This window comes from Alexandromys fortis, unplaced genomic scaffold (assembly GCF_014885135.2).
Source record: "Alexandromys fortis isolate MF-2015 unplaced genomic scaffold, M_Fortis_MF-2015_v1.1 scaffold_95, whole genome shotgun sequence".
Taxonomy (NCBI): Eukaryota; Metazoa; Chordata; class Mammalia; order Rodentia; family Cricetidae; genus Alexandromys; species Alexandromys fortis.
The window spans coordinates 3,795,364-3,821,150 of record NW_026067990.1 but is presented as its reverse complement, the minus strand read 5'-3'; the positions used below and the strand labels follow the sequence as shown (position 1 = coordinate 3,821,150).

General features: G+C 40.8%; 1 protein-coding gene across 1 annotated transcript in view; it reads right to left on the bottom strand.

Annotated features, from left to right (window-relative positions):
- Atp11c (ATPase phospholipid transporting 11C) overlaps positions 1-1,661 on the bottom strand; it is a 188,158-nt gene extending 186,497 nt beyond the window's left edge. The window contains exon 1 of the mRNA XM_050159636.1: positions 1,493-1,661. Within this exon, the coding sequence (XP_050015593.1) occupies positions 1,493-1,519 (27 nt within the window). The 5' untranslated portion in view covers positions 1,520-1,661. The remainder of the gene's footprint in view (positions 1-1,492) is intronic.
- Between the last annotated feature and the right edge of the window lie 24,126 nt (positions 1,662-25,787).

Below are 25,787 nucleotides of genomic sequence, written 5' to 3'. Positions count from 1 at the left end.
TATGTGAAACAGAACTAGGAGGTACAATGCTCTTTTACAGTCTCAGGCTAAATGTGAGAACAAATTTTAGTCACTTGCTTCAGCAAAGCATCCAGCACAATGCATTTCCCAAGACTCTTTAGATCCTTGGTTCGCACAACCTTTGCTGCTCAGTGCCACAGGTACTAATCAGCTCCACCTTCGTTTGCGTGTTTCTGGGCGAAAGAAACATTTAGCAAAACAGTATTATTGCGCCGATGGTGGTATCCTAAAAAGGGACGTATTAAGCGTGATTATTAAGCAGGGGACATTTGCGAAAGTTCCAAATGAAGAAAAGAAAATTAAGGGCAAGTTCATGTGACCTACGAAAAACATACCAGCAATGACTTCATTCGAAATGACTTCACAAAAGGTACCAAACTGTCAAGTTCTTAAGTCTATCCTAAGAGTGCAGGGGACGCACTCAGCATTTTCCCCCTAACTACAGAAACATAAAATAAAATTTGAGGCTGACCTCTTTCTTTCCTATCCGTGGCAGAAATAAAATCCTATTCCCGCCACCTCCTCTGGAAATTAGGGAAGTTGCTACAAACAGCAGCGTGTAAGTAAACTGCTCCACTTTACTCCGTCCTTAAGGAACCCTGGGAACACTCAGGTTGATCCAAAAAGTCAGTAGCAGCCAGAAATCGCTTTCCCTCCCCCTCCCCCCGACCCTGTGCCAAACTCCTCAAAGAAGGTCAATTCCCTTTCTTTTCTGGGGGTGAGGTGGCTAGAAAGGGGGGCAAGGTGGCCAGAGGAGCCGAGCTGCACATTAGATCCCAAGTCCGGAGCAGCCAGCCAGTCCTCCGCGAGCCTCAGGCTCCAGGCTCCGCAGCGCTGGCGCAGCCTCCCCGCCGTCGCCCGGTCCCAGCCCACCCCGCCGGCGGCCCCGGCTCTTTATCTCGCCCTCAAGGTGAGCCTGGAGGCTGAGTCCTCAAAGTTTGCCTGGCTTCTGGGCTGCAGCCGCCCGCCCGCCGGAGCTGGGGCGAGGCTGGGTCCTGCTGTAGCCCCGGGCTCTCCCCCCCCCCCCCCTCCTCTTCTTTTGGGCCACGGTGACAGATCTAGGTTTTACCTCCATGTGCTCGTGGCAGAGGAAACAAAAGAAAGCTTCCTCCCAGATAATCAAACGCCATCTTCCACTAATTGGGAAACTGAGGGAGCCCCGGGGAGCCCCCACCCCACCCCGAGGTCCCCGAGTCTGCCGCTCCAAGGCAATCCCTGGTCCAGAGGCAGAGTTCCTCGGAGCCCGGGGAAACCCGGGCTGAAAGGTCCAGGAGGCTGGGATGGGACACCGGAGAGCCCCACCTGCCTCCCCACCCAGGCCACTCGAAGCAGCATGCTTCCGTTAAAATGGAAGGGGGAGGGGGGTGGCGCGTCCCACTGGTCCCCCTCTCACATCGACTCCGGACGAGCCGAGGGGCCAGAGAGCCGGCTTGCCCCCGGTACCGCTGGGAACCTCCGCAAGTGGACTCACCAAGCGATTCAAGGTCCGGCGGAACATCGCGTCCAGGGCTGCGGGCTGCCGAGCCGGGCTCCGTCCACGGGGGGCTGTCTGCGAAGGCGCCGTCCACAAAACACACTGCGGCGTGGGCCCGCGGCGCCAAGCGGCCAGCTAGCTCGGCTGCCCCGCCGCCAGCCCGCCGCCTGCCCTCCTCGCCTCTGCGCGCCCCCGCCCCCGCCCGCGCGCTCGCCGCCCCGCCCTCCCGGGGGCCCGCCCCCAACCAATCCCGGCCCACCCGGCCCGGGGGCGGCGACCCCGTCGCTCCCCTTATCTGGCCCCAGCACCGCCAGGCGCTCCCTCCACAGCCCGCCTAGTAGCGAGCCCGGCGCGCGCGGGGAGGGATGGGGGCCGAGCGCGATGCTCGCCCGGCACGAGGAGGAGTGTGTGTGTGGGGGGGGTGCTCAGGGCTCCCCCGTCAGCGCCGGGCTGGGCACCCCGCGCCTTCCACTCGTCCTGCTGCGGAGCCCCCCTCCCGGCTCCCCGCTAGCTTCAGCGGGGGGCGTCCCCGCGCCTTGCTCGCCTGACTGGACTCCCGGGTGTCTGAGGAGCCCCGGTCTCCCTCACCCCGGCCCCAACTCGTCCGCTTCTCCGCTTCCCTCGCAGCCTTTCGTCGGCCCCGCGCTTTCGCCCCGCACTTCGGGCTGAGGGGGAACCTCGCTGCGGCCCACTTGGAGGCCGCCAGGCGCCCCGATTCCTCACCGGGAGGGGCAGCTCTCTAAGGAAACACTCGGGACTAACGGGCGGCTGAGGAGACCCTAGCGCGGGCGGGGCGCGGCGCGGGCGGCCGGAGTAGTTACAAAAGCCGCCCCCTCCTAGGCTACAAACGGGAGAGTCTTGCCTCTCGGTTCCCGCCGCCGCCCTCCCTTTCTCGTATTTTGGGGCTTTCTGGTCTTTGCCTGGGTTGTGGTTTTCTTCCGTCCAGCTACCCCACCTTAGCCCTCTTACTTCCACTTTCTCTAGGAGGTTGTAAAGTAGGGCTTTGTGTCGCTGCCACTGCGCAGCGGGGCGGGATTTCCCTGCCGCCCTCGCCTCAATCACCCGCCCTTTTCGATGTTCCCGGTGCATCGTGGGAGTTGTAGTCCAATGGTTCTCTCTGCCCGCTACAGCGGGCTGGGAGCTCCCCCACACGCCTGACTAGGGTTTGCTCACAGAGTTGCAGAAGGAAGCTGCAGAGTCCATAGGGCTGAATCAAGGTTCTTCTCCTTACCAGCTAGCTGCGCGTGGAAATCAGAAACACTGGGTACATTCTTAGCTGTGGGAACTATGATGAGGAGGATAAATTCAGCTCTGAATGCTGAAAACCTTACCCAGAATTCGACCTTTCCTCAGCGTTAATCCTGCACACCCTCAACTTGCTGTCTTAAAATTGCAGTGTACAAAAGTTTAAAACTTAAAAAGTGAAAGCTTGGCCAAGAATTCTGTTGAGCCTGAATAGCTCTCCCCGCTCCCACCCATTTTTCCACCGCCCTCTGAGGCGGGGCGCTAGGCTGTTCTTAGCTGAGAACTTTCGAATTCTATAAATTCTTTAAAGAAGTGGGTAAAGGGAGTTCTGTAGAGACAGGCAAATTCTCCCTCCAGCCTAGAAGGACTGGGCTCAGCTCCCTAGCTGACCCGGTGTCAAGTCTTGAAAGGCTTTTACTGTGAGGCTAGGGTACTTCCCATTTTACACTCGGCGCCCCCGAAGGTTAGATTTCAACAAACATTTACTTGGTGCTGTCTTTCTAGAAGCTGAATACAGTGATGTATTAAAAGACCTCCCCAGCAGGCTGGCTGCAGTGAAGTTACAAGGTACAAACGCGTGAAAATTACCCGTTTTGTGATGGTTTCTAATGGCAAAGGAAACAGGAGAGGATAATGCCTTTAAAAAGGATCCGGGAAGCTTTCCTGAAAACCATGAAATTTTCACTGGGCCAAGCCTATAAAACAGAGCTGCTGGAGATTAACCCAGGCCTTGGAATGTGGGAAGGCTTTGGAGGAGCCCAGGGAACAAAGTCCTGGGAAGAGAGGAAGAGGTCAGTTGGAAAGTACAGGGCAATCTAAGAAAAAGAACACAGCCACTCTGTCAAGGCAGGAACGGGGACACATGTGGGTGGGACATTACAAATAAAAGCTAAAGCCCCAAAGCATCCTTAGAAACAAACTATGAACTTTGACCTTGTTTCCACGATCAAGGAGAAGCCCCCACACAATAAAGTGCAAATTCAGATTTAAATTCGTTCCTAAATGGTCCTACCTGCCTAGAGGTAAAGTCAATCATTTCTACCTTTCCTACTCTATTTCCCCACGCTTAAGGATATGTCTAATAATCTTGATGAAATCTTAAATGTACCAATTAGATATTAAGATCTGAGATCGTGCTCTCTACTACTCCAAAGAATTGGTTTTAAATAGAGTTGTTTTTCCTGACTTTACTTTTATTGAACACAGAAACTTTTCATTTCACTTACGAATTATTTGTTGGGTAGCTACTATGTGAATAACTCCTATTCTGAATACTTGAGGGGGGTGTTGAATGTTGAAGGAAGTTATTGCTACTCATTCTGAAATGTGCTTGGACAGAAATGAAGATATTCTGTAGAAACGTGCGTCTCTATGTCTGACTTATCACATGTTTGAAACAATAGATGCCAAGAAAATGGGAATTTACCCAGGGTTCTTACACCGAGTGAAGAAAAATCCCCCTGGCAGAAAGTGAACTTGTTCAGAGAAGAGATTTTCCACAGTTCTAAAAATTGCTATGCCTTCCAATTTGAGACTGAAGTACAGACAGTGATTGAATGGGTCAGTGGTAGGTGGGACCACACTTGACTGAAACTGCTTTGACATGCATGTTCTTTGCGGAAAGGTATGGGAGGCAGCTGCCACTGGATTTCTTTGTCCTTTATCAGTGTGACCACATTGAATAAATCTCCTTTTTCTGCTTTCCACTTTTAATATGACTCATCTAATTGACTCATTGAGGATGGGTGGCCAGATCTGCCTTGAATCACAGGTTGTTATAGTGGTATATTATTTCTGTTTTAATGAATAAAACTTGCCTAGAGATTAGAAGGCCAAACAGCCACGGCAGTCAGCCATACAGGCCAGGGAGTGGTGGCATGTAACTTTATCCCAGCACTTGGGAGGCAGAGACAGATGGATCTCTGTGAGTTCAAGATCGGTCCAGGAACAGATCCAGGTGGTGGTGGTTCATATCTTTAATCCCTGTGTTTGGGAGTCACACACCAGGGAGATGGAGACAGGAGTGATATGGCTGGGTAGAGAGAGGAATGTAAAGGGGAAGAGACAGGAACTCAGTGGAGTGTGGAGTCTGAGAATTCGTGGAGACAGTAACTTGCCCTTTCAGTTTGAAGATTTAGTAGAGGTAAAAGGTCTCTCTAGTGACTTGGCTACTTTGCTCCTCTGATCTTCATGTTGAGCCCGAATATATGTCTCTGGGTTCTTTTTATTCATGCTACAGGTTGTGACTCCCAAGTCTGATAATAATCCAGGCACGAGTATAGAATCTTTATCAATGAAATACAAACTTTTTGACAAAATAAGTAGTCGAAAACTAATGCAGTTTGATATGGAAGTTCTTACTAGTAAATATTTTGTCTACATCTAGTTTTGTTAAGCAGATGGAAGAAGAATGTACTCTTTTTATAGATGTGTACAGATAAACTTTAAAAAATGGACACTCAAAATTGTCAGTCTTTTCTCCCACTTGTTTCTTTTTTTAATATATTACCGAGCTTTAAAAGCAATGACTTTAAGATCCCTCAGGACGCAGTAAGAATTGTTGCTCACATGTCATTTGTTATTAGAATTCCACTAAATGAAGCACGACTAATAAAAACTCAGAGAGAGAAATTGGGGTTCAACCTGAAGATTCAAAGAGCAAAGCAGCCAGCCACTGGCTCTTACTTTAACCTCAGTCCAAAATAGCGATCCTGCCTCCAGGAATCTCAGAATGAGACAGTGTCTGAGAGCTGTCTCTTTCTGTTTTTTTTTTTAAGATTCATTTATTTTTTTATGTATATGGCAGCTCTATCAACTTTATGCCAGAAGAGGACATCAGATCCCATGGTAGATATAGTGAGCCACCATGTGGTTGCTGGGAATTGAACTCAGAAACTCTGGAAGAACAGCCAGTGCTCTTAACCATTGAACCATCTCTCCAGCCCTCCTTCTGTTTTATAATCCTCTCCAGGGATGAGATTAAAGGCATAAACCACTGGGATGAAAGTCATGCACCTTCCAGTTTTTATAGCAAAGTAGTGTGGCTTCTGGGATTAAAGGTGTGTGTTATTGCAGCCTGGTCTGTAAGGCTGAACAGTGTGACTGTTTTTCTTTCTGAACTTCAGGCAAGCTTTATTTATTAAAATATAAATGAAATAGCACTGCACTATCTCCTTATTGTCCCAATTTATTTCAGCACAACACCTATCCTCATGAGTTCTGACTAATTTACTTCAATATAAAAATGAAATTTCATACCAACCAAACTGTGCTTACCAAAATATGAGATTTATATAAAAGCAATTTTTTTGTATCTCAAGCTCAAGCTGAAATTATAGTTGCTCTCACATACACCCCATAGAGTAACTCCTTTGTCATTTTTTAAGACAAAAAGAAATTAATTTTGTTCTTTTCAGTGCCTCTTCACAGTTTCCAAAGAAAACCTAGGTGTTGTGGATGACTATGAAAAGCAAACCAGCAGCTAACATTTCTATTCAGCCAACTCCATAAACAGAGCTGCAGAAACTTCCTTCCTCCTGCTGACACTGTCACAGCCGGGAATGACACATAATGCCAACTTTTCCAGAGTGTCATCTGACGGCAGCAGAAGCCACAGTTTCCAGGGAATTCAGGATGGAGTCTAGACTCTCCTCAACTTGACTAGGGGATGGAAAAAGAGTGATCCTTTTGCCTGTTTCTATGCAAAGCACTCAGGAGTCCTTCTCGGTTTTTACTCCCATGCCATTTATACCTTCCCACCTCCTACTTTGAAAGATTACCAGAAGGAATGCAGAACAAACCCTAGGGGACAGCAGTCCCACCATCTTGTGAAGGAGCACAAGCCTGGAATACAGTAAATCAGCAGGAAGTGATGTGTGAGGTAGAATTACATCTTCCACTTAGTCCTAAAGTTTTTAAAGGAAAAAAAAATGATACTATGACTTGTGAATTTAAATTGCCTATTATCAGCAAGTTGAAGAAATCCTTCTGGATATTCTGAGTTTTTAGACATGTCTTCTACAATTATTTTTGCATATACAAAATGTCCTTCTCCGTTTCAAGGCTAGCCTTGATGTTTAACACCAATTTTGTCCATATTAGCCTTCCTGCTGATCCTTTCCAAATTGCTGTTCATGCAACAGCCACAAAATCTTTAAAAAAAAATAGATAAAATTACTCCCCTCACGGGAGCATGGTGGTTCCTGCTTGTAGTCCTAAAACAGAAGAATTGCCTCAGGTTCAAGGCCAGCCTGGACTATAGAGACCCTATCTCAAAATACTAGAAAAATCCCTGTCTTTCTTATTGCTTTTCAGGGGGCTTCCCTATTGTGGAATAGTACCTCAACTATGTAAAGGTGTGTTACATTTCTTGTTGCATATTTTAACAATGTAAAGATGAGTTACATTTGTTTTACCTTGCCTCCCTAAGGCACATGATTGGCCTGATAAAAACCTAAATGACCAATAGCTAGGCAGTAGAGGGATAGGTGGGGTTGGCAGGCAGAGAGAATAGGTAGGAGAAGAGAAAAGAGAAGAGAACAGGATGCCTAGGGCCAGTCAACCAAGCAGCTGCCAGCCAGACAGACACAACAATGAAAATAGGGAATACAGAAGGAAAGAAAGGTTAAAAAGTCCCAAGGCAAAATGTAGATGAAGAGAAACAGGTTAAAATAAGTTATAAGCGCTAGTGAATCAAGCATAAGCTAAGGTCAAACATTCATAACTGATATTGTCTCCGTGTCGTGATTTGGGAGTTGATTGGTGGCCCAAAACAAAGCCTACTACACTTCCCTTTGCTTTTAACAAAAGCCAAAATCCTCTCAAATATCACCTACAAGAACTTGAATTCTCTGACCCCTGCCCTCCTCTCTAGGCTCAGGTAGGCAATTATCCCTCTAACTTACATAACTGGACTCAGCTCATTATTTGAGTTCCCCGAGCTCCTTCCTTCCTAATAGCATTTGCACAGGCAACTACCTCTGCTGAAATGCTTTTACTTCTGTTAGCTATTCATACTTCAGATCTTAGTTTAAATGTCACTTCTTCTGATGAGATCAGTACTCCCTATTATTGTGCTCCAAATAGCCTATATTAATTGCATCTTGCGGTACTGACAGATGAGGTTCATAGTCATAGAGAATGGCACAAGTCCAAGGAGATTGAGGATGATCTAATATGGTTTTGCTTTCAAAAAGGAGAAGCAGATGTATTCTAGTAATCACTCATGATATGAAAAGCAAGCAAGGTTCTAGAATGCCCATTAGAAAGATGGGGTCAGGAAGCAAGAAAGCATTCCAACCCAGCGAAAGAGTAAAGATTCGGGAGAAAAAATACTTCACTAGGGTTTTTGGTCCTACTGCACCTATTGGTTTTGTGGGAGCCTAGGCAGTTTGGATGCTCACCTTACTAGACCTGGATGGAGGTGGGTGGTCCTTGGACTTCCCACAGGGCAGGGAACCCTGATTGCTCTTTGGGCTGACGAGGGAGGGGGACTTGATTGGGGGAGGGGGAGGGAAAGGGGAGGCGGCGGTGGGGAAGAGACAGAAATCTTTAATTAATTAATAAAGAAATAAATAAATTAAAAAATAAATAGAACAATGGAGGAACAATGACTGTACACTAAAGAGTGGTAATAAATGGTGTGTGTGTGTGTGTCTGTCTGTCTGTCTGTCTATCTGTCTCTGTGTGCTTTGTGGGTGATCAAATCCAGGACATCATGCAGGCTACACAGTGCTATGACACTAAATTAGGCCTCTATCCCAGTTATATCCTAATGAAACAAAATTCGAACCTCCACTTTTAGGAAGATACTGGAATGTGCATTCCATTAAATAAGAATATAAAGCAAGAAAGAAGACATAGGGCATAGAAAACAGGTATAAGCATAAAAGAAAAAGAGAATTCTCTAAGTAATAATGAATAGAAACTCAAGTCAAGCAGTTATGTGGCACGCCTGATGAAACTAAGGAAAGTAAAAGAAGATCCAAGAGGGGTGCTCTAAAGGAAAAAACAAACCTGATTGCCTTATGTGTTTGACTCTATAGAGAACAGTATTAAAAATGAAGGATTTACAGCCCTGTGGGAAAATTAGTAAGAAACTAGTGATAGATACCCCAGAAGCAAAGCAAGCAAACTTTTTTTTAAAAGAACTATTTTTTAAGTCTAAAGGAAAAAAAGAAAGTTGCTCCAAAAAAAAAAAGCAAATGAGTCATAATAAAATTTGATGTGGCTCCACAGTGATAGAAATTTACATAAGCAAAACTAAATAGGACATCAAGAGTGAGGATGGATGGAGCAGTGTTAACGTGCTTGCTGTGAGGTTACTGGCATAGAATGGTGGCAGCACCATTTGGAGAGAACTGTATTGAGTGAAACCCAAGTCTTTGTCTACCTGCTAGAAAAGGTAAGTCATACTACCTAATAATTGAGTATTCAAGAAACATTGATGGTTTTTGTTTAGATATAAGGTATCTCCCCAAAGATGTATGTATCAATGGGTTAATCTACTGAAGGACTCCTATGTTGATGGCATTGTTAGGAGGTAGTGACGGGTAGTGCCTGCTTGGAGGAAATTAGTCTCTAGGGGATGTTAGTTACTGGGCATAGGAGTTCCTTTGAAGAGTATGATTTCCCTGCTCTTCCTCTTCCATACAGTATGAAGTAAACTACTGTATCCTCAACACCACATCCTCCCTCAGTGGTCCTCTGGCCATAATGTCTTCAGGCCCGTAACCAGGGCAGAAACCTCTGAAACCATGAGTCAAAATGGACCTTTCCTTCTTATCAGTGCTTTTTTTTTTTTTTGTTCACAGCAACACAAAGCTAGGGCATCAGTACAGGGACTTTCTGTGGAAATATATAGCTAAAACAGCTAAAATTACTTTATCACTCTAGACATACAGATCAGAAGTTGGTACAAGTGGAGCCTCTTTTATTTGTAAGTCTTTGAATTCAGTTCATCTTTTGGATGTAAATATCTATTACTTTCAAATATAAAAGTTAATTTTAAAAAGAATATGTAGCATTTTGAGTGGACAGAAAGAAAGAGCTGGGTGGTGAGGGAGCATGCCTTTCCCAGTACTCAGGAGGCAGAGGCAGGCAGATCTCTTTGAGTTCGAGGCCAGCCTGATCTACAGAGCTAGTTTCCAGAACAGCCAAGGCTACACAAAGAAACCCTATCTCAAAAGCCAAAAGAAAACGAAGAAAATAGAGAACATTTCAAGAAAAGACAATATTTAGTAAGTAAATCTCCCCTTTGAGGAATGTGGGCCTACACTAGGGAGTAATACAACCACTTTAAGTAGCTGTCATTTCTTGAACATTTGTTATATGCCATGCTGTTACATGCATTATATACTATGTACTTAATAATCTGATAAAGGTAAGTACAACTATTACCCTCCATTTTGTAGATGAAACTGATGGGTTATGAACCTTAAAAAGTTAGTACAAAAGTTAGTTACAAAGTCATAGTTAGAAAATAGCAAAGAGTCAAAGGAGTTAAATTGATTCCAATTCCATGATACTAACATTTTGGAGGCATAATTTATGAGTTTTGAAAACTAATATAATATACATATCAAATAAAAGGAGTGAATTCAAAATAATTCTAGCAAATTAAAGCTTCTTTAGTGGAAGAATGTTGTTCATTTGTTACGTATTTCAGCAAATAGTTATTGAATATTGATTATCCCAAAGTCATGTGATGGAAATAGCTATGAATGTGAGAGATATGATCCCCGATTTTGTAGAACTTACATCTGCCAAGCATAGGAAAGTCATTCAAAGGAAACGCCAGTGAGGAAAAGTTATGAATCCATCTTAACTATGCTGAAACAGCAACAAATGCTCAAATAAAAATGCCTACTGTGCATGGAAATATGTGGCATTAGAGCTTGGTATGTGTAGCATGGTGTGAATTATTCCTAGCCACAGAAAATAGGAATTGAGAAAAGTTATTTCATTTGATGCTTCAGAAATCATCTATGAGCTTTAATAGTACAGTTTCAACCGTGTTTGTACTCGAAGCCAGATATCAGGAGTTTATAGGTGTAAACTGTTCATTTGCAAAGTTTAATGCTGAAAGAAGGAAATAAAATGTTTTGCAGTAGTTATGAGATCCATTAGGATTAAGCTATATTCTAAGCAAAGGAACGTATAAATATTTAAAAGTAGAAAGAGAAGCCAGGCATTCTGGCACACATTTATAATACCAGTACTGGAGAGGATGAGGAAGGAGGCCATCCTGGATACCATGGTGAGTTCACGGCTAGTAAGCAAAGTACCCAATAAAACAAAGAGATAAGAATTCTGTTTTTAAAAAAGGCTAAATATTTTATAAAGAGAAGCCGTTTTAGGAAGTGGAGAATACAGGACACAGATTTGAGAAGAAAGGAGTGAGCATTCTCTCTGGAGACAAGAAAGAACACTGTCAAAGAAGAGAAAAGAATGGATCTTATGTTTTCAGGTGAAGAGGATACATGAGAATGAGTGATCTTGAGCTACTGAGAAATGCTTAATTTGTATGAGAACAGGCAATTAGGAAAGATGATGTGACTTCATACGTAATAGAATAGAACCTGAGGTGCACACCTAAAACTGAACAAACTCTGTGGGTACTCTACAATTCTATTTCCACCACTTTTCATTGTTTTAAAATAATAGCAAATTGCACATCCAGTGTTCTGATCAATTAATTCAAATTCTATCTTATCCAAGCCATCACTAAAGTACTAAGATTCAGGCAGGATGCCATCAAAATCCATTTAAAATGGCTCTCTTCCCAGCAGTGATAGAGATGCAAACTCCCCTTAACAATCAAATCCAACCTTGAATTAATTAATATCTCTGTTGGTGTCTGCTTTATTTTAAGTTGTATCATTCTTACTGGCTCAATTTCTAGCATTTGTAATTTCATTTGGCACTCTTCAGCAAGTATCTAGTCTGCCCTACTTGCTAATGTATTTGCCATTTTGAATCTATTTTAATTTCTTGTCACAGGATATAACTGAATATACCAACATTCACAAAAACTATGAACAAAATAGAACAAAATATGAGCCCTTTGAGGGTATGGGCTGTGAAAGTTATATGTAAATCAGGATCATATATGTCTTACCTATCTTAGTCTTTGTGTTTTGGGGAAGAGCAAGGCACACTGGTAAAGCTCAGAAAATGTTAACTAAGTAATTAATAGATATCCATGTGCTGCTAAGAAAAGACCCTGAACAAGGAGATGTCAATTCTGGATGTGAATTAGTTGCTTCTTATGCAAACCACTTACACATTCTGGGCCTTATTTGTCCCATGTAAAGATGAAGGCATTGGATGACTTATTAAATTGCTCCTGCTGAAAATAATACAATTTTGGTTCAAACATCCTTTGTAGACCAACCCAATTGCTTCTCTACCTTTTGACTGAAACCAGTGTAACACTAACTGCTCTTTAACTTGTGACATCCCCGATTTTGCCTGCCTAGCACTGGATTACAAGCATATGCTATCACACCAAGCTTGAATTTTTATTATTTTGACATGATATTTTAAAGCAAATATAATTTCTGTTTTCCAGTAGTACTATTTTGATTGTGATGAGAAGCTTTTACTGGGGCTGGTTAATAACTCAGCAATAGACTGTTTGCTTAGCATGCATGCACAAGGCCCCAGCTTCTAACTGCATAATTGAAAAAAAATATTTAACTATAATTATAGAAACTTGTACTAAATTCCTGGCCAACTCAGTGAGTGAGGAATGAGTAAGCCTGCCCCTCAGGCTATCTTTCCTAGACTTGCTAGAAATCTAGATACGCTATTCAGATATGCATTTCTCTTTTCTTTTGAGGTTATAGAGGCTACAGGTAATGAGTGAGGGAAGGACGGCATATGACAAGAATATGGGCCTTTTGCTCATCAAACTAGCATGCCCTCAGATTCCAACAGGACCCTTTCACACATGCGCACAATAGGGACCAAAGGAATCTCTGAGTGAATGAAGTCCTGAGTGAATGTGTGTTTAGACATGAGCAAGGCCTGTTGAGGACTCCAAGACCAATTGGCAAGTGGTAAATTGGCAAAGTCATTACTCATATGAGCCAGGCTTGAGAGGGACGACAACTTTCCTCAGGAGTCTGAGTGGTTATGAGGGACCGATCAGTGTATGCAAAGACTAGCAATGGCAGCTTCCTCCTCCAGAATGTTGGTAGCCTGAGACTGCTGTCACCTACAGAGACCTTCTACTGAGACTAGTCAACCCCCCCCCCCGCACTGTACCTAATAAACACATCAAGGTTCTGGGTTGCTTCCGTATTCTGCATTTGATCTCAGCATCATTGTACATATGTCTGTGTGTCTTCATTTCCCTACTGCCCATAGCCAGGGTTCTGGGACCCAAATCACACGACAAATGGCAGTATACCTCTGATAGAATACTGCTGGCCACACCAGATTTTATATGCAAATAGATGAAATAACATTTATTTTTGTTATGGGCAGGCTATGTCTTATCCTTACCTGATAAGCATTTAGTCTCTAATAGTACCCTTCAGTAAACCAGGAATTTCTTTTTTAAAAGACGGGGCGGGGAGAGGGGGGTGAGAACCCAGGTGAACAGGCAGCTATCTCAGCAGGTGTCTACTAGAATTTTTTTTGAATTTTACCTGCCTTCATTTAAGCACATCTTTTACAAAACCCTTCCTGCTGTGTAGTACTCCATTGTATAAATGTACCACATTTTCCTTATCCATTCTTTGGTCGAGGGGCATTTAGGTTGTTTCCAGGTTTTGGCTATGACAAACAATGCTGCTATGAAAATAGTTGAGCACATGTCCTTGTGGTAGGATTGAGCATCCTTTGGGTATATACCCAAAAGTAGTATTACTGGGTCTTGAGGAAGGTTGTTTCCTAATTTTCTGAGAAATCGCCATACTGATATCCAAAGGGGCAGTACCAGAGTATTACATAGCAGAAAAAAATAATGACATCTTGAAATTTGCAGGCAAATGAATGGAGCTAGAAAACATACTGAGTGAGGTAACCCAGACACAGAAAGACAAATATCACATGTACTCACTCATAAGTGTTTTTTTTTTTTTGTCATAAAATAAAGAAAGCCAGCCTACAATTCACAATCCTAGAGAACTTAGACAACAATGAGGACCCTAAGAGAGACATATATGGATCTAATCTACATGCGAAGTAGAAAAAGACAAGATCTCCTGAGTAAATTGGGAGCATTGGGACCATGGGAGAGGGTTGAAGGGGAGGGGAGAGAAAGGGAAGCGAGCAGAGAGAAAAATGTAGAGCTCAAGAAAATCAATAAATAAAGAAAAAAAACCTTCCTGGAATATTATGGCTCTTCTACATTCCTCTCCTTATGAACAAGAAAATGAGATCTGATCTCTTTTCATCCAAGAATTTGAGGATTTTTCTGGGGGGTGGTAGCACACGCCTTTAATCCCAGAGCTCAGGAGGCAGAGGTAGACAGATCTCAGAGTTCAAGGCCTGTAACATAAGGGCCTGCTTATTGGGGTTTCCATCCTGCCCATTTCCCACAGCCAGCAAGTTCCAAAGAAAATTGCAGAGGTCTCCATAAGATTATAAACTGATTGGCCTATTAGCTCAGGCTTCATGTTAGCTCTTATAATGTATATTAACCCATTATTCTTATGTTAGCCACATGGCTCAGTACCTTTCTCAGTGAGGCAGATCACATCTTGCTTCTTCGGTGGTCTGGGAATAACTGTGGAAAGAGCTTCCTTCTTCCCAGAATACTCCTGTTCTTATTCTTCACCTCTACTTCCTGTCTGGTTTTCCTGCCTACACTTCCTGCCTGGCTATCGGCTAATCAGCATTTATTTAAAACATAATTGACAGATATAGAATTGTTCTCCTGCACCAAAGGCCAGCCTGGTCTACGGAGCTAGTTCCAGGCCATCCAGAGCTGTTACACAGAGAAACCCTGTCTTGAAAGTAAAACAAAATAAAACAACAACAAAAGAATCTGAGGATTTTATAAGTATTTAGTTGTTGATGGAAAACACAGCTCTTAGCCCAAAGGGAAAAAAAAGGTTCATTTTGGTGCCAAATATTAGTAACCATGGCCTGAGAACAGAGATTCAAGTTACCCCAATTAACATGTTCTAACATGTTAACAGTTTCATGAAGTATAGTATACTGTCAGCTTGATACAAACCAGATTCATCTAGGAAGTGGTAACTTTAGTTTCTTCTTCCTTGGTTGGCGTACTTTTACCTGCCAGTATGTCCTCCTTACTCCATTTTCCCTATACTATGCTACTTCAATCAGTGTTTTATGAAAATCTTTCAATCTATTCTGGCTTGAGCCTAGCAATTCAGCGACAAAAGAAAGCTTAAACCCATCAAATATGTACTTACACTGTGTTTTTCATTAAAATTCAGAGAGGAGCTCTTTTCTTCGCTGTGTGTATCCATTATAGATTGCCCGGAATCACCCAGGCAACCAGTTAGAACACTGGATTCAAAGGCACAGTGGTCTTGTCATTCCTCACAAAAACCTAATTAGCTCATCTCTTACAGAAAACTACTAAGACTGTAATTGGTAATGTCTCAATTTTTGCTCAGCTATAAGTCATAATTAATAATTATACAATTTCTCTAGTAACTGTCATTCCTTGACTGCTGAGAAATCTCCTATTATTAATACCTGATGTACTTTATCATGATGCAAACTTATTTCCAAATGACCCCAGGCATCCACAAGAAGTTTAATCCACTCTAATCACTGTGAATCTCTAGCCTACCTAGCCCATTGCTATATCAACATTGTTAGCCAAATAAAATTTGCTAAAAGGAATGGATCAGTCACAAAAGTATGGAATGGATTCTGTGGACAATTTGTGGATGTGTTATTAGGCAGAAGTTTAGCTTTTCTCTTATCTCTTTAAACACTGGATTGTTATGTCTTGTATCTCTTTCAGGAGTGCCTACCCTATTTATTTCTTAGTACATAAACAACTGGGTGCTCTCTAAAGTAAAGAATTCTTGATAAAGACTCGGATTTATCCACTCTAGATAGCAATGGTGCTTCTGGATGGCGTTTTGTGTTTAATTTTTAATTTTATGTTTATTTTTGCCATTTATTTATTTATGTATTTATTTATTTGTTCTGTTGTTTGTTTGTTTGTTTGGCAGTGTCTCATGTATCCCAGGCTGGCCTCAGATTCACTACATAGTTGAAGATGACTTTAAATTCCTGGTCTTCTGCCTTCACCTCCTGAGCGGTGGGATTGCACACATGTGCTACTGTGTCCGGTTTATGAGGTGCCTGGGAAATAGCCTAGAGCCTTGTGTGATGGGGGAGAGTCTTCTGTTTTGTGTTAATTTCATTGGTTAAATAAAGAGACTGCCTTGGCCCTTTGATAGGACAGAAAATTAGGTAGGCGGAATAGACAGAACAGAATGCTGGGAGAAAGAAGCCGAGTCAGGCAGTCGCCATGATACTCCCACTCCAGACAGATGCAGGTTAACATCTTTCCTGATAAGCCACCTTGTGGTGTTACACAGATTATTAGAAATGGGTTAGATAAATATGTAAGAGCTAGCCAACAAGAGGCTGGAACTAATGGCCCAGGCAGTGTTTAAAAGAATACAGTTTCCGTGTAATTATTTCGGGGCATAAGCTAGCCATTACTACACTTGTGTATGCTAGGCAAGTCACCCACCAACCTGGCTATGCCCCCAGCCCTGTTCCACTTCTTTATAAAGTCAAATTTTAAAACTTATATTTATCTGTTATTTCTTTTGTATGTGTGTGTTGCCTGAGTATGCTGCATGTACATCCTGTATATGCAGGAGCCCATGGGGTTCAGAAGAGGGTATCAGATCCTCTGGAAATAGAGTTACAAGTGGTTGGGAACCACCATGTGGGTGCTAGGAACTGAAATTAGGTTCTCAGCATGAACAACAAATACTCTTAACTTCTGGGATATTTCTAACTCCTCTGCTTCACTTTTTGATAGTTTATAAAGTACCATATTGATATTGGGGTTTGTTGTTATTGTTATTTTGAGTCTAGGTCTTACCTTGTAGTCCAGATTAGCTTTGAACTCATGGCAATCATTTTGCTTCAGCCTCCAAAGTTATGGAAATACAGGCCTGTATGCCATATCTGGCTTCTTTTATTTCTTGTGTTTTTTTTTTCCTTTTTTTTCTGTATTAGATGTTTATGATTTCTGGGGCAAGGTCTAGGTGGTGGTCTAGAAGCAATAAGTTTCCTTTCCTTTTTTTCTGAGACAGGATCTGACTATGTAACACTGGCTGTCCTGGAACTCACTCTGTAGACCAGGCTGGACTTGAACTCATAGATTCACCTTCCTCTGCCTCCTGAGTGCTTGGATTAAAGGCATGCACCACTACACCCAGCAATAAGTTTTTAATTATAAAGATTCTTTCCAGATGTCATAAAGAGATGCTCTGAGGCAATTTCTGATTAAAGATCTTTTAGTGAGGCTGGCCATTCTCAATGGGGGAAGCTAGGATAGGACATCCAACAGCAGCCCACAGACAAAGAAAATTCATTATTTTAAAATATTTTTAAAAGGGAATACATCTCTGAGTTAAGCAGTTTAATGAATATACTTCTTAGGATATAAGATCAAAATTCAGGAAGCTAATCATTTCACCTCACTCTATACTGGTTCTTACAGGATCTTAGTAGTTTAGGGAAGATATCAAATGGGCTATAAGACATGACTAATCTCTACAGGGATTGTATCTGTGATCTAACTACTTCCTCCCAAATGCTTGGATTACAGTTGTACACTATCATGTGCGGATAGAAATCGATTTTTGCTCCTTATTATAATTTAGTGAGAAAAATCCATCTCTTATTTGATTTAAACTACTGTTTATTTTAAGAACATGTAATATTTTCCTCAGTTGGCTTTGAGGCACTGGTTTTAAACAATATTCATGAACTCAAATGCACAGAGAACCTATTTATAGCTCTGGCATATTTTCCAAGAACTGTTATATACCAACATAGTCTAAATAAAAAGCCTTCCAGGAAAATAATTGATTCATGTTCATTTATATTTATGCCTAAGGATAGCATATTTAAAGAATAAATAGGATCAAGGAAAGCTGCTGAGCAAACTGCTGTGATTATAGGTCATGAGACAGTGAGTATTTTAGGTCTTTGAGTTATCACATATTTCTATAATGCAGTCACACATATTATATATAGTACATATATAATATATAATGTACTCACATATATATACATATTTTAATTTCTGCTTTTATTACAGAGATGGTAAGTATATTGTGATGCATATATAATTACTTCCTATTCCTAAATTCAATCATGGAAATCTTTGTCATTCAATTAGGAAATAATGCTATGTTTTTTTTTCTAATCTAATCCTGTATATAATATGTTTCTGTATGAGAGTCACTTGAAATGAAACATATTTGTCAGTATCTTCTTGGCTTTAAAATATAATAGTTATTTGTTATTGTCAACATGACTGGATTGAAAATCACCTAGGAATTACCTTCAGGCATTGTAGTGACATTTTGTTTGTAATCTAACAAATAAAGCTTGCCTAAAGCAGAGTGCAGAGCTAAGCCACTAGTAAGCCATAGAGAGCAGGCAGTGGTGGTACACACCTTTAATCCCAGCACTAGGTGTGTAGAGACAGCAGTGAAAAGGCTGGGTGGAGAGAGGAATAGGGAGGAGACAGGAGCAGATGCTGTCTGAGGATTATTAGAGACAGGATCACACCTTTGGTCAGAGCATTGGTAGAAGTAAAAGGTCACTCTAGTGGCTGGTTGCATTACTTCTCTGATCTCTCAGCGTTCATCCTCTTAGATCTGACTTTGGGTTTTTTAAGACCAATTAGATTCATGCTACATCTGGTGCTTAGATTTGGTGTAAAAATTCATGGAAAAAAAAAGCTACTTGTCTATGGCTTTACAGCCACTGGCATAGGCTGCAGCTACACATGGCAGGAAGCTACACATGTCCTGCTGGCTAGGTTTTCCTTCCTTCTCTTCTGGTGGGCTTTTCATGAACCCCCTTCTGAGGCTGCTGCCAAACTAGGTAGCTGCCTTGAAATGCGGTCAGGCTTGTACTGTTCTATGCAGCAGTAGTCAATCTCACATCTTCATTGTCATCGGCAGCAGATTTGGTGAGAAAATTGGGAATTCTTAAAGGGAGGAATTAGTTAAAAAATTAGTTAATAGCGTTCTTTCCCATGTTAAAAAAATGGTTAGGTCTCTGTATGATTACATAATGCATGATTTAAAATAAAACAATTAAATGACAAGATAATTGAGATTGATACAATGTAATTATGATCTTGATATTTCTTGGTTTATTTCTAAAAAGTTGTTTGATATGAATATCAAGATACAGGCCTCAGAAAAACTTAGTAAAACAGATAATGGAGATATTCAGGTCTAGACAGAAGAATTAAATGGAGAACCAATTTCAGCATTGCTTTACAAGGTTTGAGAGGAACAGCCTAAGGTTTTCAAACAAGAATCTTAATATAGCCAGTAACCTTACAGAAGTTGCCAAATGTTAGATATCCCCAAGACTCTGTAAGAGCTGAATGGACTCCTGTGACAATGTTAGATTTAAGGGGATTCAAGGAAGTGGTAGTCTTATATGGCATGCATTCACCATTTGTGAAGCAGATGTTAAACTCATGATCAACTTGTAATAAAATTTTTCCTCAAGACTGGAAAGACTTAGTTACAACAATCTGGGAGCCTGGTCCACAAGTACAACGGAGGACCTAGTGGACCATTGAACAACAGAGTAGAGATAGAGGAATCAAAATCTCCCAAGATCAACTTCTTGGAGGAGATTATGCTAATATAGAAAGGCAATCCCTATATGTTGGCTACATCCTGACTTTATGGTCTTTGATCCATTTGGACTTGAGTTTTGTGCATGGTGATAGATATGGGTCTATTTTCATTCTTCTACATGTTGATAACCAGTTATGCCAGCGTTATTTTGACTCTTTAACAACTTTTAGTAAGGTGTAAATATTATCTCAAAATTTGTATGATTAATATATATAAGTTTTGTTATGATATTAATGATCATATTGAGCACTAATTCTAGAAAAATGATTCATCTATCTTCCTGTACACGATTTCTCATTTTAGTCTCTATCAGTTGTCTGCAATGAAACATGACCACACATAACAACAACCTTTGAAGTTGGGGTCCCACACCGACAATTCCTTCAGGACTAGAATAACACCACTAAGCTGACAAACACCACCTAAATATTGGATTTGGACTACAAACTGCTCAAGACAATTTTGAGGTAACTAACTCAGATGATTCAACCTTACAGACTACTCTGTAAGGAGTTGAGACAAGTCCTGTAATTTCCCATTACACAGAGATTGGACAACAAATTATAAAGTTACCCCTGCCAGGACTTGACAATTAACCCAAATTTTTCTACTCAGGATCCCCTAAACATGCCATTGCCCCTAGACAGCAGGAAGTAAAATTAAGAACACAACATCCACATTCTCAAAAGGTAGGGTAGATGTACTTTTGGTCTTTCATTAGGTCATGGATATTTGTTATTGTTTAAGGGGATTGGTTATAAGCTGTTATTGGTAATGATCAGGAAAAACACTTAAGGAAAGAGATTAGATTCAATGTTCTTGTTTTGAAAAGAAAAAGGGAAATAGAGATATGATAGAATAAAATGGTAGATTAATCAATCTGTTCTGAAAAGAAAGAAGGGAAATATAGATATCATAAGATAAAAATATAGATAATTGAATCTACTTTTAAAAAAGCAGCTACTTGTTTTAAATATTTGCATTGTATTGGACCTTTGTATATTAAATACAAATTTTGTATATTGTTACAATTTTTCCATTTTTCCCTTTTTATGTTTTTTATTGAATTATATATTTTTCTCTGTTCTTCTTCCTTCCTCTCCCCTTCCCTCCTACCCTTTTTTATGGTCCCAATTTACTCAGGAGATCTTGTCATTTTCTATTTCCCTTGTACCTTAGATCTATATATGTCTTTCTTAGGGTCCTCTTTGTGGTCTAGGTTCTCTGGGATTGTGAATTACAGCCATATTTTTTTTTGCTTTATGTCTAAAAGCCTCATATGAGTGAGTACATATGATATTTGTCTTTCTGGGTCTACCTCACTCAATATGATGTTTCCTAGATCCATCCATTTGCCCACAAATTTCAAGATGCCATTATCTTTTTCTACCGTGTAGTACTCCAGTGTGTAAATTTTCCTTATCCATTCTTCAGTGAGGGGCATTTAGGTTGATTCCCAGGTTCTGGCTATGACAAACTATGCTGCTATGAACATAATCGAGCACATGTCCTTGTGGTACGATTGAGCATCCTTTGGGTATATACCCAAAAGAGGTATTGCTGGGTCTTGAAGTAGGTTGTTCCCTCATTTTATGAGAAATCGCCATACCAATATCTAAAGGGACTGTACCAGTTTGCATTCTCACCAGCGATACAGGATTTTTCCCTTTACCCCACATCCTATCCAGCATAAGTTGTTATCAGTGATTTTGGTCTTGGTCTTTCTTACAGGTATAAGATGGAATCTCAGAATTAAATTAACCTATAATTCTTATCTATGTTTAGCCACATGGCTTGGTACCTTTTCTCAGCACAACATTTTCATCTTGCTTCCTCTGCATCTGGGTGGCGACTAAAGACTGAGTCTTTTCTCTTCCCAGAATTCTCTTAGTCTGGTCATCCCACCTATAGTCTTGATGGCTACTGGCCAGTCAGTATTTTATTAAGTCAATACGAGTGACAAGGTTTGCTTTTTACAAGGTACAAGAGCATTCTCTCACAGCACAAAATTCAGAATTAGCTCATTAATTAATTCTGATATTATATTATATTAAATATGGTCTACCTCTTCATGAATGTTGTCTTAAACTCACTTCTTGATCTGGTATAGTATATTTTTCTAGAAATTTAGTAAGTATAACCCTCAGAGTATGGATGAGCACTCTAAATTAAAATATCTCTGTGTTGTAGGGATTTAGTGTGGCCACAGTAATAGTATAGCTTTTCTACATCGTTTATTATTGCCTCTATATAAAAAAGTCTTAACTTTTTCACTTATGACTAATTTTAGTTGAGGGTATGTTTTTGTTTTATATTAATATAATTATCTATCTTATCTACCAGCTAAAGTCTGTTTGTGGGCAGTCTCTAATGCTAATTTATTTGCTTCACCTAATAAAATATTAGGAGTTCTATGAGTATATAACACACGTTACAAAAAATTACACTTTTAGCAGAGCTCCTTCAAAAAGTGTTGAAGTAGCATTGGCCAGGGCTTCTGGCTTTTTGACAGAAATCCTACCTTGAGGGTTTTCAGAAGCATTCATTCTTCTTCAAATAACTAAATTAAAAAGTATTGGTCACAAATAATTGACTTATACAAAAATGGCTGTCTAAGATTCAAGAAGCCCAAACAGAGCTACTATAAAACTAAATTATCATAGTCCATGGTGGTATAGGCCTGTATTCCTACCACTCAGGAAGCTGAGACAGGAAGATTATAAGTTCAAGCTCAGTCTGGGCCTTATTGTGAGTTAGTGGCAAGTCCATACTACATACCAATATTCTGTGCCAATATGAACTCACAGAGACAGAAGCAGCAAGCACAGGGCCTGCAGATTCTATACCAGGGTTTCAGCACACACACACACACACACACACACACACACATATATTAAGGCTTCCAGTTTAGTGTTCTTATGGGACTCCTGAGTATGGGAATGAGTGGGTGTCTGGTTCTTAGGCCTTCTCTTGGGCTTTTTTTCCTTCTGTTGGTTTGCTTTGTCTATTTCATTTTGTTATATTTTTAAAAATTAATTAATTAATTTTGAAAACCTAGCCACTAGGGTAAAGGTTAATAATTAAACTACCACTTATACTGCTGGGAGAGGGAAAATCAGTTTTCTCTGATGGAGTGACACTGGGTATAGCAACTATTCCAAGACAAGTCTCATGTTCAGGAGGTAGCTGAACAGCTTATATTGGACTCCACAAGTTTTTTTTTTTTTCTGTGTGAGTGCTTTTATTTGGTTACAGTTTGGTTTTTTCTTTATATTTTTGGGTGTTGTTTTATTTTGTTTTCATATTTTTTGGGGACTTTTGTTGTTGTGTTGAGATTTTGTTTTTTGTTTGTTTTTATATTGTATTTTTTAAAGAATTAACTTAAAGTTGGTTGGGTAGGGATGGGGAGAGGATCTGGAAGTACTTGCGAGAGGGGAAGAATATGAATGATCAAATATATTTAAATTTAAAAGTTGTTGTAAAAAATAAAATGTATATTAAACATTTAAAAAGGACACAAATGACAAACATGCAAATTGTGCCTGTAATTTCAGCATCACTCAGGAAGCAGAGGAAGAAGGAAAGCAAGTGTAGGGCAAGTTTGCCCTGTAGAACAAGACAGTGGTGTTCCTCCATCAACTGAAAAAGAGGTAAATCATATTACCTGCATGCAGTGATGCATGCCTGCTGATATGGCCACTTGGGAAGCTGAGGTAAAAGGGTTTGAATCCAGGAGAGCATAACTAGACTAGGCACTATATTGGGACATTTTCTCAAAAGTAAATGGGGGGAGGAGTTGTGTATACAGCTTAAATTTGAAACCTAAGAGGTGCTCCCTACTTTTTGTTCAAATCAAAATCTTCAGAACATACTGAATGCTCATTTGTACTTCCAAAGAGAAGGGGAAAGAAAAATGGTGTTTTAAAACAGACCCTAATCCTCTCATCTAACCAATAGAATGAATTGGGGTCTTTTAGGACTTTTTCACATACATCATCAAATATGATCTAGAGACCATGGCAAACATGCATTTCCCTAAGAGGCATGAAGTATCAAATAATGCATATTAAAGTATCACATAATGCATATTAAATTCAACATGTGAATTTTGGGTTTAGGGAACATAATTCAACCTATTTGCCAAGGTTTTTCATTAATTTAAAACCATACACCTTTGTTGTACCATTTCCTGGATTTATTTATTCACAGTGATACTTTTAACAGGAAAGTACTTTGAGAATTTCATACATATACACAATGTATTTTGACTGTATCCATTTTCACTCCTCTCCTCCCCTTTCTTCATATCCTCCTTTTCTAAACTGAGTCCTCTGTGTGCTGCCTGTATGTTCATGGGTATGAAGCTATCTACTCAGGTAACTACTGAATACACGAACTTCTAAAGAAAATGGATTCACCCTTCCTCAGCAGTCACCAACTGCCAGTAGCTCCTCAGGTAGGGGTGGAACGCTGTGAGTGCCTCCCTCATCCATGCTGGAATATTGGATGACATGATATACTGTGTCTGCTGTGGTGCTTTAAATGAGAATGTTCTCTCATACACTCAGGTGTTTGTGTATTGTTTATTTGGTCCCCAGTTGGTAGTACTGTTTGGGTATTGTGTTAGGGTTTCTATTTCTGTGAAGAGACACCATGACCATAACAATTCTTAATAAGAAAAACATTTATTTGGAGGCTGTCTTACAGTTTCAGAGGTTTTATCCATTATTCACTATCCTGGTGGCAGGAAGCACAGTAGCCTGCAGGCAGACATGGTGCTGGAGAAGGAACCAAGAATTTTATAGTGACACTGGCCCTGGTTTGAACATTTGAAATCTTTTTTTTTTTTTGAACATTTGAAATGTCAAAGCCTATCCTCAGTCACTTTCTTCAAGGCCATACCTCCTAATGAGTGTATGGGGGCTATTTTCATACAAACCACCACAGGTATGTTTAGGAGTTGTGGCCTTGCTGGAGGGAGTATGCCACTGCCAGTGAGATTTCAAAAAGCCATGCGCCATTCCCAGTTTCTCTCTGTTTCTTGCTTATGGCTTGCGATTTGAGCTCTCAGTTGTGTCTTCCACTATGCTTGTTGCTGGCTGCCATGATTCGCTGCCATGACGGATTCTTATCTCTCTGGAATCATAAGCTCAAATAAACTTTCTTCTACGAGTTGCCTTGGTCATTGTGTTTTATCACAGCAATAAAAAAGTAGCACAGGGTCTTGTGCATGTAATCATAGTTACTGTGAGTTCGTATATATAGCATCCCTTTCAAATCTGGAAAACACTGTTTTGCAGAAGCCTTTTACTATCTCTGGCCCTTACCATCTTTATGCTCCCTCCTCTGTGATGGTCCCTGAACCCTGTAGGAGACAATGGGACACAGATGAGATCTTGGAGTTGAGTACCACATAGTCTCTTATTCTCTGCTTTTGATCCATTTCAAGTGTTTGAATTAACTACCATATACTGGGGGGAAAGTTTTTCTTTCATTAGGATCGACAGATGTTTTAATCTACACGTATAAGACACTTATTTAGGGAGTAGTTTAATACTGTGTCCTTTCAACAGAGTAAAAGTAGTAGGTATGGCCTATGCCTTACCAAGCCCTAGGATTTGGGCCCTATAAATGGTACCAGGTATGAGTCTGCCTTGTGGAACAGGCCGTGATTCTAACAAAAACGTGTGGTCAATTACCCCCAATAGTATTCGTCCCACTACTGTGCTAATGTGCAATATGCACCCATCTAGTCATTATTGTAACTCACGAATTAATAGCTCAGTAGAACTGTTATGATTTCTTTTCCCCTGGCAGCCCACATCAGACCTTCCTGTACTTAGAAAGCTAGCAAGAAAAAAGGAAGATTCCAGACTGCACTAACCTGATTTCTGTATGTTCTGTGATCCAAGCATATGGTATAATCAAATCAGTATGGTGTCTTCAGCAACAGGGTCTTACCACCAACTTCTCATGAGTAACTCTTCTAGTTTCATTTCTTTTATTTATTTATTTATTTTTTTAAGACAGAGTTTCTCTGTAGCTTTGGAGCCTGTCCTGGAACTAGCTCTTATAAACAAGGCTGGTCTCAAACTCACAGAGATCAGCCTGCTTGTGCCTCCTGAGTGCTGGGATTAAAGGTGTGTGCTACCACCGCCTAGCTTACAGTAGTCTTTCAAAAATTATACACT